Consider the following 12,207-nt stretch of genomic DNA (forward strand, 5'->3'; position numbering starts at 1 on the left):
GCTGCTACTGTGCAGCAATGGTGGAGGGAGTGAATGTTTGTGGATGGAGTGCCAATCAAACAGATTGCTTTGTCCTGCATGGTGTCAAGCGTCTGCAGTGTTGTTGGAGCTGCACTCATCCAGGCAAGTGGGGAGTTTTCCATCGCAATGCTGACCTCTCTTGTAGATGGCGGACAGACTTTGGACAGTCAGAAGGAGAATTACTCGCCACTGGGTTCCTAGCTGACCTGTTCTTGTAGCCACAGCATTTAAATAGCTAGTTCAGTTCAGTTTCTGGTCACTGGTAACCCACCCAAGATGTTGATAGTGGAGAATTGAGTATCATGGGGTGATGGTTAGATTTTCTCTTCTTGAAGATGGTCATTGTCTGGTACTTGTGTGGCTCAAATGTTACTTGCTACCTGTCAGCCAAGCCCGGATATTGTTGAAGTTTTGCTATATTTGGACGTGGACTACTTCAGCATTTGAGGGTCGTAAATGGTGCTGAACATACTGCTATCATTAGTGAAGAACCTTACTCTGACCTTGATGACAGAAGGAAGGTTATTGATGAAGCAGCTCAAGGTGGTTGGGCAGAGGACACTATTGGATAAGAGGCCAGTATCCAGAGGAGGTCTTGCGTGATGTCTTGGAACAGAGATGATTGGCCTTCAATAACCATAACCATCTTCTTATGTATGAGGTATGACAAATGCAGTTTCCCCAATTCCCATCAACTCGTTTTGCGAGGGATCCCTGATGCCACTCTCCGTTAAATGCTGCCTTAGTGTCAATGGCTGTTACTCTCACCTCACCTCTGGAGTTCTGCTTTTTCATCCATGTTTGGACCAAAGCTGCAATGAAGTGAGAAGCTGAGTGATTCCAGTGGAACCCAAACTGAGCGTCAGCGAGCAGGTTATTAATAGCAAGTGCCACTTGATAACACTGTTGATGACACCATCAGTCACTTTACTAATGATCAAGAGCAAGTTAATGGGGCAGTAATTGTTTGTGTTTGATTTGTCCTGCTTTTTGTGCACAGGACATACCTGAGCAATTTTCCACATTGCCAGGTAGATACAAGTTTATAGATGTACTAGACCAGTTTGGCTAGGGGCATAGAAAGTTCTGGGGCACAAGTCTTCAATAATATTGACAGAGCCCATAGTCTTTGCAGTACCCAGTGCCTTCAGCTGTTTCTTGATATCACGTGTAGTGAATCGAACTGGCTAAAATCGCACATCTGTGATGCTGTGGACTTCCGGAGGAAGCCGAGATAGATCATCCATACAGCACGTCTGGTTGAAGATTGTCGCAAATGCTTCAGCCTCATCTTTTGCACTGATGTACTCAGCTCTCCCATCATTCGGAGATGGGGATATTTGTGGAGCCTCCTCCTTCTGTGCCATGTTTGGTTGTTCACCACCAGTCACGACTGGATGTGGCAAGACAGGAAATCTTAAATCTGATCTGTTGATTGTGGAATTGCTTGCCCTGACGCTGCTTATCTGACACGTAAATATTCCTACGTTGTAGCTTCACCAGGTTGACATCTCATTTTTACGTATGCCTGATGCTGCTCCTAGCATGCTCTTCTGCTCCCTTGATTGAATGAGGCTTCATCCCTTGATTGGGTAATGATGGTAGCGTGGTGGATATGCCAGGCCATAAACTTACAAGTTATGGTAGTACAGTTCTGCTGCTGCCCCACAATGCCTCATGGTTGCCCAGTCTTGAGTTGATTGATCTGTTCAAAATCTTTTCCACTAAGCACGATGGCAATGCCACACAACACAATGGAGTGTACCCCAATGTGAAGACGGGACTTGGTCCCCACAAGGACTCTGCGATGGTCGTGGGCAGATGCATCTTCACGGGGAGGTTGGTGAGGACAAGGTCAAGTATGTTTTTCCCTTTTGTTGGTTCCCTTACCACCTGCAGTGGCCCCGGTCTAGCAGTTTTATGACTCGGCCGGCTCGGTCTGCATTGGTGTAACCGAGCTACTCTTGGTTCTGGACAAAGGAATGTCACACAGTTATCGTAAACATGCATTCGCTGTTATCGGCAATAGTCATTAGAGGTAATAAGGAAAATAAAATTTTAGATTGTGCAAATATGTTGTGAACTTTTAATGCTTGCAAAAGATGAAAATGTTTTATCAAAAAACCTGAATGCCATTTAATAGCCACAAAAAGTATATAGAAACAAAATAATGTTTAAGGTCATAACCTTTAAGCTATACAAATACAGTAAACCTGACCAATTATCATCTTTCGAAATTGAAAAATACTTTTTTCTATACACACACCATATGAAAAGATCACAGAAAGCACTTAAGCTGCATCATCCCTTGACCAAACATCAATTTGTCAGTATCTTCAAGGATAAATCAGTTGAATCCAAAATCCACTTGGCTGTCATTTCAAAGCAAGAAGATGATGGCATCAATTTTCATTATTACCTGCATTTAGAAAAGCTTATTCAAATTTGAGCAAATACTGTATCCCATGAAACCATCAAGGTCATTTCACAGCATTCTTGCTTTGACAGCTATTTAAAACAGACAACAATCTGTTTCTATTTTGATCTGTTGCATATGATGATGATCTGATATTTTCATTCATAAAGCTTGCTTTGGTTGAAATAACTGTACTCTGGGGCCTCTCAGTTCCACCTTGCACTCAAGTATAAATCTACAATCCAAATTATCTTGGCCTCTTGTTTTCCAAATAAATCAAAGAATAAACAGTCAACTTTTAACAAATTGTGATTACATTCACTTTTAAATGAAACAATTCAATTGCAAGAGAAATTGGAATTTGATATAGTTTCCACAAATACTTAATCAAAACAGGTCATCCATTATGTAAGGACCATTACCAAATTTAAAACTAGAGGATAGCTACGGTATTGAACAAGTAAACTCACAACTCACCATGCTCCACTGAGAGTTCTGGAAACTGGCTTTCAGAAGGAACACTAATAGTTCGTCGTAGTAGCCTTGCCCTACATGACTCTGCTCGCCGTTCCTGCAGCAGTAATGGATGAATCTGAAAAGAAAATTCAGAATATTCAAGCACACAGGAGAATAACTGTCCGTAAACATCTTGATTGGAATATCTTCTTCATCAGTCAACTATGTCAATAAATTTTACAGCACTATGGGGGATCCACAGAGCCTTTATCTGAGTTAGTGCAGTCAAGGCTATCAAACATCTAATGCATTTTAATTACAGATAGGTCACTGAATTTGATGCATCAGCTAAATCGAAGCTCAAATCTAAAGTGTCATATGAGACGTGCATATGCAGACAACAGCTGTCTTTAATTAGTCCTTTATCTGCAGGCAAAATATAAAGTTTAACTACGAAATCAATGGTTTTCAGTTCAGATTTAATGCTGCGCTCTTCCAGAGGAGGAAATTCCCCATTTTCCCCCCCGAGTTCTTCTCCATTTTTCTTGCTCTTGGGATTTGAGCATTGGTGGTAAGAGAAATGTTTATTGCCCATCCCTAAATTGTCCTTAAGAAAGTGATGGTTAGCCACCTTCTTGAATCTCAGTAGTCTATGCAGTGTAGAAAGAAATGCCTCGTGCTGTCAGGATGGGAGTCCCAGGAATTTGACCCAGCAACAGTGCAGCAGCAGTGATACTGCTCTAAGTCAGATGGTGTTTGATTTGGATATGGAATTTTCAGGTGGTGGTGTATTTATGCATCTGCTGCCCTTGTTCTTCTCAGCAGTACAAGTTGCTGTAGTTGGTGTACATTGCTGCCACTGTGCATTGATGATGGAAGGAGTGAATGTTTAAGGTAGTGGATGAAGTGGCAATCAAACAGGCTGATTGTCATGAATGGTTGGGAACATGGAGCTTTATTAGAGCTGCACTTATCCAGGCAAGTAAATACACTTCGGAGAGTCAGGAGTTAGTCATCACAGAATACCCAGTCCTAACCTTGTAGTATTCATTGATAGTAATGCTGTTGAATGACAAGTGGAGGTGGTCAGGTTCTCTCTTGTTGAGATTAACATTGTCTGGCACCTATGTCTGGCACCTGTGTGGTGTATGTGTTACTTGCCACTTATCAGCCCAAGACTGAATGTTGTCCAGGTCTTGTTGCATATGGATACTGACTTCATCAGTGAACATCCACACTCTGACCTTATGTTGAGGGACAGATCATTAATGAAGCAGTTGAAGATGGCTCGGCTTAGGGCACTATACTGAGGAACTCCTGCAGTAATGTCCTGGGGATGAGATTATTGACGCAGGGCAACCACAATCATCTTCCTTTATAAGAGGTCTTACAACACGAGGTTAAAGTCCAACAGGCGACTCACCTGATGAAGGAGCTGCGCTCCGAAAGCTGGTGATTCCAAATAAACCTGTTGGACTTTAACCTAGTGTTGTAAGACCTCTTACTGTGCCCACCCTAGTCCAACACCGGCATCTCCACATCAGATCTTCCTTTGTGCTAGGTATGATTCCAACAGGTGGAAATTTCCTTCCACCCCAACACCCTCGGACATTCCCTCGGACTTCAATTAACTGGGATACTGAGTAAGCATATCTGACTTCCACAGGGACAGTTTATTGGACTACAACATCACGTGCTGTCTCAGGGGCAGCGATTGACAGCAGTTTAAAAGACACACAGAATCCTAGAAAGGTACATGTAAATCATATCACAACACTTGACATCACTTTGTCAAATGCTCCCTTCTTGATATTGAGGGTGGTAATATTCATCTCATGTCTGGAATTCAGCTTTTCTGCCCTGATTTGGACCAAGGTTGTAATTAAGTCTGCAATTCAGTAGCCCTTGCAGAACCCAAACTGAGCATTTTTTAAAAAAACATGTTGCTACTGACCACATGCTGCTCGTTAGTGGTGTCAGCAAGACTTTTATCAGTTTGCATACGAAAGAGTAGATTGGTGACAATTGGTCAGTTTGGATTTGTCCTGCTTTTTGAAGATAATACATGGGCACTTTTCCACGTGGTAAGGTAGATGCCAGTTTTGTAGATCTTAAGAGACCCTGGGTGGGATTTTCCCACCAGCCTGCCGTGTGTTTTTTGACGACGGAGGCGGCCCTCGTTGTCAACTGGATTTCTCATTGATAGCACCCTCGTCGCCGGGAAACCCATGGGCCGGCGTGGGATCGGAATTGCACACTGGCGTGAGCAACCGGTAAATTCCGCCCCATATATCAGAACTGGATGTGCATGCACACCTTCTGAGAATTTCTGGAGAAAATGTCGAGGTCTAGGGAAATGCTTTGGGGTTTTTTCTCCCCCAAATGTTTTCAACACCACGGAACAGTTTTTTAAAAAAACTTGCCGCTTGAACTTAAACTGGTGTTACTGTTCAGCTGCCTGAAAGAGAAATGGCACATTTTTCATTTCCATTGATTTCTTTCCAAGTCTGGTTCAGGCGTCATTCATTCCACCACATTGTCAATTACTGTCGCAATTTTAGAAGTTGGAAAAACCTTTTGCTCTTTTAACAGTCAGTTTCCATAAGCACATCCTTGCTTATAATCATGTTCCTTGTGTTGCATGTATTAATCTAAAAAAATTCATAGAAATATTTTCCTGCAAGTAACAAGAACATAAAAAGCAGGAGTAGGCCACACCTGCTATGCCATTAATTTAGATAACCACCCTATACTTCAGCTAATGAAAGAATGTATCCCATATGCCGTCTTAACTAGCTTAGATGACTTAATAATTGAGAATTTACAATCTCCCTAGAGTGGTGAATTCCTAAGATTCACAATCCTGAATGAAGAGATTTCTTTTCACCTCAGTCCTAAATGGCATACATCTTATCCTGATGCTGTGATCACTAGTTTTAGACTCACTAGCCAGAGTAAAACAGCCTCTCATCCTGTGGACGTCCCTCACAGTTTTATACATTTCAATGAGAACCTCTCATTCGTGTGAATTCAAGCGAACAGAGGCCCAATCTGCTCAATTCCTCCTCACAGGATAATCCTCTCAATCTAAAAATCAATCTGGTGAACCTTCAGTGAAACCCCTCCAAAATCCTTCCTTGGGCAAGGAGACCAAAATTATACACAGCACATCCATGTGTGGTCTCACAAAAACTCAATATAATTGCAGCACAACTTTCCTTATCCTTGTACTCCTTGCAATAATTACCATTTCCATTTGCGCACTGGACCCACGTTAACTTTGTGCTTTCTGAAGAGGACACACAAATCCCTCTGATTGCCAACATCTACTAGTCCCTCACTTCGAAAAAAAATTCTACTTTTCTATTCCTATTAACAAAGTGAAGAATTTCACATTTCCTCATATTATGTTCCATCTGTGACCTTCTTTCCCAATTACTGAGCATATTTTATTTCCCTTTGTGACCTCAACTGTTCTCCTTAAATGTTACTTTCCCACACATCTTTGTATTGTCAATAAATCTAGATACATTGGAATCAATATCAATGACCTAGCTGAGAGGGGGATGTGCAAATGAGACCCAAGTACTGACACTTGGGGCACTCCACTAGTTACAAACTGCCAATGTTAAAACAACTAATTTATTCAAACTCTGTTTGCTGTCCATTAACCAATTCTCAATCTATGTTAATTCATTAACCCCAAAACCATGAGCGCTAATCTTTTGTGGCATCTTATTAATGTTTTTTGAAAATCAAAGAATACTACAGCCACAGGTTCTCCTCCTCTCCCTGCTAGTTACCACCTCAAAAGAAATCAATTTGCCAAACACAATTTCCTTTTCATTAAACAATGGGGATTCTGCCTAATCATTTGATTTTCAAAGTGCCTGTTACCCACATTCCGAATAATAGATTATTTGTGTGCCCAAACAGGCGTTGGAATGTGGTGACTAGGGGCTTTTCACAATAACTTCATTGCAAGCCTACTTGTGACAATAAAGATTATTTTAAAAAGCATTTTCCCCATTACTGTCATGCTAACTGATTTACAATTCAGTTTTGAAATATCTAGTTTAGCACAGTGGGCTAAATAGCTGGCTTGCAATGCAGAACAATGCCAGCAGCGCGGGTTCAATTCCCGTACCGGCCTCCCGAACAGGTGCTGGAATGTGGCGACTAGGGGCTTTTCACAGTAACTTCATTGAAGCCTACTTGTGACAATAATATTATTATTATTTTGTCACTCCCTCTTGTCTTGCATAGCTATATTTGCTACATTCCAATTTACGTGGTCAATTCGAGATCCTTGGAATTCTGGAAGAACAAATCAATGTACCTACCAGCTCTTTTAAAACCTTAGAAAATAGGCCGTCGGTTCTGGAGGATTTCAATGCACTTTCACTCTACACTATTAAACTTTCTTTGAAATGTCAGAACAGGAATTTATGGATTAAAGCAAATAACTATCAATGTATAATTAAATAGCAAAATAACGCATTAAAATGGCCAATCATTGGAGGTACCATATCAATAAATATACACAAACAAAATTAGTTAATCGCTCTTCATCAGTAAGGAATTCAGTGTGAATAGGTTTGGTTTCTTCACAGCAAGTCCAGCCTCTCATACTCAAATCTTCATTTACCTTAAAATAAGACATGTTTGAGATTTCCCACCTACTTAAACAACTTTTGAGGGTCCAATTTCAAATCAAACTATTAACCACTGTATACCAAACATACTGCTGTTAATGGTCTTCAGATCTAATGAAAGATCACAATACAGTAAGTTTGCAGATGACACTAAAATAGGTGGTATTGTAGACAGTGAAGAAGGTTATCAAAAATTGCAACAGGATCTTGATCAGCTGGGGAAGTGGGACGAGAAATGGCAAATGGAGCTCAATACATAAGTGTGAGGTGTTGCATTTTGGAAAGTCAAATCGAGGTAGGACTTTCACGGTGAATAGTAGGGAGTATCGTGGACCAGAGAGACCTTGGAGTTCGGGTGCACGGTTCTCGAAAGGTGGAGTCACAAGTAGATAGGGCAGTGAAGAAGGCTTTTGGCATGTTGGCATTCATCAGTCAGGACATTGAGTATAGAAGTTGGGAAGTTATGCTGCAGTTGTTCAGGACGTAGGTGAGGCTGCACCGAGAGTATTGTGTTCAGTTTTGGTCGCCTTGCTATAGGAAGGATCTTATTAAACTGGAGAGAGTGCAGAAGAGATTTACAAGGATGTTGCCAAGACTCAAGGGACTGAGTTATAAGGAGAGATTGGACAGGCTGGGACATTTTTATTTGGAGTGTAGGAGACTTGGGGAGGGGGGGGGGGGGGGATCTTATAGAGATGTATAAGATCATAAGAGGCATGGATAGGATGCATGTACTCAGTCTTTTTCTCAGGGTTGGGAAATCGAGAACTAGACGGCATAGGTTTAAGTTAAGAGGGGAAAGAATTAATGGAAGCCTGCGAAGCAATGTTTTTACACAGAGGATGGTACATATGTGGAATGAGCTGCCGGAAGAAGTGGTTGAGGCAGGAACATTGACAACATTTAAAAGGCATTTGGACAGATACATGGATAGGAAGGTTTTAGAGGGAAATGGGCCAAATGCAGGCAAATGGAGTTAGCTTAGATGGGCTTTTTGGTTGGCCTGGACCATTTTGGAATGAAGGGCCTGCCTCCGTGCCGTAGATTCTATGGTATATTACAAACCACAAAGGTGCTAACTGTCTAGGTGTGCACGTTCAGAATTCTCTGCTCTTATTTCTGTTCATAGTTTTGATGTGCAGATTTGCAGGCCAACTTAACACTACTTCAATTGGACAATAAATACAATGCAAACATTCAAAAAATGGACCCATTGCATATCTGATGATTCGCCGCCTATACATGGCACACAGTTCTGCCACACCAAAAGGAAAATGCTGCTAATAAAATGAATGAAAAGAGCAAGTTGATTCAGAAGTGACTTTATTTTATCTACACAGCTCAAAATGAAAATAATCATAAATTGTACCATGTTATACGGTAGTAATGGATAATAATGGTTACCGTATTTAATACATTACTGGGAAAAACTGTATTAAATGTGCAGAGTAACTAAATTTATAACTGCAGCAATGTATTTACATTCAGTATGTTCTATTTACAATGACCATTTCTGAAATGCAAAAAGCCTTACGCACTCGTGAACTTGGAACCAGAATTGGAGAAAAAGTATCCAACCATTCTGAATGTTGTGTCTGATTTGTTTTGCTTAAAGAAATTTATCTCTTATAATTTTATTTATATAGTGCATATTGTTTAAATACCTTTGGTCGAAAGAGTTGGAATCTGTGCTGGGAAACAATGCAGGCAGACAAAAAGCTATGCTCCCACAGTATTTCTGGAAGATCTGAAGAGGGGATATTACTGTCAAGGTGGAAAGTATTACTGGAAGATCAAAGTGCCAAAAACGCTTGTGTTGACAGCATTTAGCTACACTAAGCCCTTTCCATTTCACGTACTGATTGAGCGATCATTCAAAAACAAAAAACAAGAAATCCATTAAAAGCATTTTTTTAAATCATTGGCCTCTGGGTTGCATTTTAACATGATTCATGCAGTGAAAAATTCAATGAGGACCAGCAGGTTTTACTTTTAGTACAGAAATACTCATTACAGGAATTTACTCACTATCAGTATTCAGTGACAAATGCTACCATGGCCTCTTGAGTTGTATAAATGTCCTCATTAATAAATATGTTGTATAAAATATTCTCTCTGCAATATCATTTTGCATGGCTGTCAAAAGCAGAGATGGACATATTTTTGCACTGGTGGTCAATGGACTCAATCTTAAACATTTAAAGAGACCAGAAACTTGGTTACTAGAATTTAGAATTTAAAAAGCTGATACAATCGTTTTCCCTGGGTGATCTAGGAGAGGACAATATTTTTCCCTGGAGGATGTGGGAGATGACAATCTTTTACCTTGTTGATCTAGCTTCAATTTGAGAGCCTCCTGCAATTCCAATTATCTTTCTTCCTCTTCTGAAGAAGTGGCTCAGGTCGGTGTCGGTCTTTAAGGACAGGTCCTACACGCATCCAAGGGACCATTTTCATTTGTGAACCAAAACTTTAAGAGACTACACAGAGTTTGAATGTATATATACCAAACATCCACAAATTAAAAGAGAGATGTGCATTTATAATAATGCTGTTTAAACACACCAAAGCCACTTATTTTTGAGCACACTAAGAAGTCTTACAACACCAGGTTAAAGTCCAACAGGTTTGTTTCAAACACAAGCTTTCGGAGCACTGCGCCTTCCTCAGGAGAATTAGGAGGTATGTTCCAGAAACATATATATGCACAAATTCAAAGATGCCAGACAATGCTTAGAATGGGCGCATTTGCAGGTAATCAAGTCTTTACAGATCCAGAGATAGGGGTAACCCCAGGTTAAAGAAGTGTGAATTATCTCAAACCAGGACAGTTGGTAGGAATTTGCAAGCCCAGGCTAGATGGTGGGGGATGAATGCAATGCGACATGAATCCCAGGTCCCGGTTGAGGCCGCACTCATGTGTGCGGAACTTGGCTATAAGTTTCTGTTGGCGATTCACCGTTGTCACACGTCCTGAAGGCTGCCTAGGAGAACGCTTACCCGGAGATCAGAGGCTGAATGCCCTTGACTGCTGAAGTGTTCCCCGACTGGAAGGGAACATTCCTGCCTGGTGATTGTCGCGTGATATCCGCTCATTCGTTGTTGCAGCGTCTGCATGGTCTCGGCAATGTACCACGCTTCGGGGCATCCTTTACTGCAGCGTATGAGGTAGACAACGTTGGCCGAGTCGCACGAGTATGTACCGCGTACCTGGTGGGTGGTGTTCTCATGTATAATGGTGGTATCCATGTCAATGATCTGGCACGTCTTGCAGGGATTGCCATGGCAGGGTTGTGTGGTGCAGTAGTCGCTGTTCTGAAGGCTGGGTAGTTTGCTGCAAACAATGGTTTGTTTGAGGTTGCGCGGTTGTTTGAGGCAAGTAGTGGGGTGTGGGGATGACTTTGGCTAGATGTTCATCTTCATCGATGATGTGTTAAGGGCTGTGAAGACGATGTCGTAGTTTCTCCGCTCCGGGAAGGTACTGGACAATGAAGGGTACTCTGTCGGTTGTGTCCCGTGTTTGTTTTCTGAGAAGGTCGGTGCGGTGTTTTGCTCTGGTGTGTTGGAACTGTCGATCGATGAGTTGAGCGCCATATCCCGTTCGTACGAGGGCATCTTTCAGCGTCTGAAGATGTCTGTTATGCACCTCCTCGTCTGAGCAGACCTGTGTATACGGAGGGCTGGTCCATAAGGGATGGCTTCTTTAATGTGTTTAGGGTGGAAACTGAAGAAGTGGAGCATCGTGAGGTTATCCGTGGGCTTGCGGTAAAGCAAAGTGCTGAGGTGGCCGTCCTTGATGGAGACGAGTGTGTCCAAGAATGCATCTGATTTTGGAGAGTAGTCCATGGTGAGTCTGATGATGGGATGGAACTTATTGATGTCATTGTGTAGTCGTTTCAGTGATTCCTCGCCGTGGGTCCAAAGGAAAAATAGTCATTGATGTATTTGGTGTATATTTATTTTATTTTTGAAACATAGTAACTATTATTTTATAGACATGGCAGCCAATTGTACACAGCTGGACCCACAAACAAGGTAAAATAACGAGTAGATGTATTTCAGTGATGTTGTCCGAAAGGTGGACATTAGCAGGACATTGCTGTTCTTCAAGAAAATAAGTTGGAAGGGCGCAGTGGTCAGCACTGAGCACCCGGGTGCGATTCCAGCCCCAGGTCACTGTCCGTGTGGGGTTTGTACATTTTCCCCGTGTCTGTGTGGGTCTCACCCCTACAACCCAAAGATGTGCAGGGTAGGTGGATTGTACACGCTAAATTGCCTCTTAATTAGAAATCTTTTTTTAAAGCCATAAGATCTTGTGGGACCCTCTCACTGAGGTGTTCAAATTCTGGAATTGAACTCTCAACCTTATGAATGAATAAAGAAAACTACATTTAAATGCACATTTTTCAATAGGGGTACTGGAGTATATTGATTTCAGGAAAGCTAGCTCACTTTTTTCTGTCTCTCACCTGATATTCATATATTATGTTTGAACCTTTGTTGCAAATCAGGTCATGCGCTGAGTATCTAATTACAGATTGGGTGAGCCTTCACAATTAAAGCACCTTCAGAGGATCTTGCTATTCCCCTTTAACTTGTGCATTAGACAAGTGCAAGAAAGGGCAGCAATGGAACGATGCAATGTATAGAAGTTTGCAT

General features: G+C 41.6%; 1 protein-coding gene across 4 annotated transcripts in view; it reads right to left on the reverse strand.

The window, feature by feature from the left end:
* The window catches only part of LOC119955411 (disabled homolog 2-interacting protein-like), a 1,014,916-nt gene that overhangs the window by 866,584 nt on the left and 136,125 nt on the right, over positions 1-12,207 (reverse strand). For all 4 annotated transcript variants that reach the window (XM_038781503.1, XM_038781505.1, XM_038781502.1 and 1 more), the window contains one exon: positions 2,915-3,029. In XM_038781503.1, coding sequence (XP_038637431.1) covers positions 2,915-3,029 — 115 coding nt within the window. The remainder of the gene's footprint in view (positions 1-2,914; positions 3,030-12,207) is intronic.

Source organism: Scyliorhinus canicula, chromosome 21 (genome assembly GCF_902713615.1).
Source record: "Scyliorhinus canicula chromosome 21, sScyCan1.1, whole genome shotgun sequence".
Taxonomy (NCBI): Eukaryota; Metazoa; Chordata; class Chondrichthyes; order Carcharhiniformes; family Scyliorhinidae; genus Scyliorhinus; species Scyliorhinus canicula.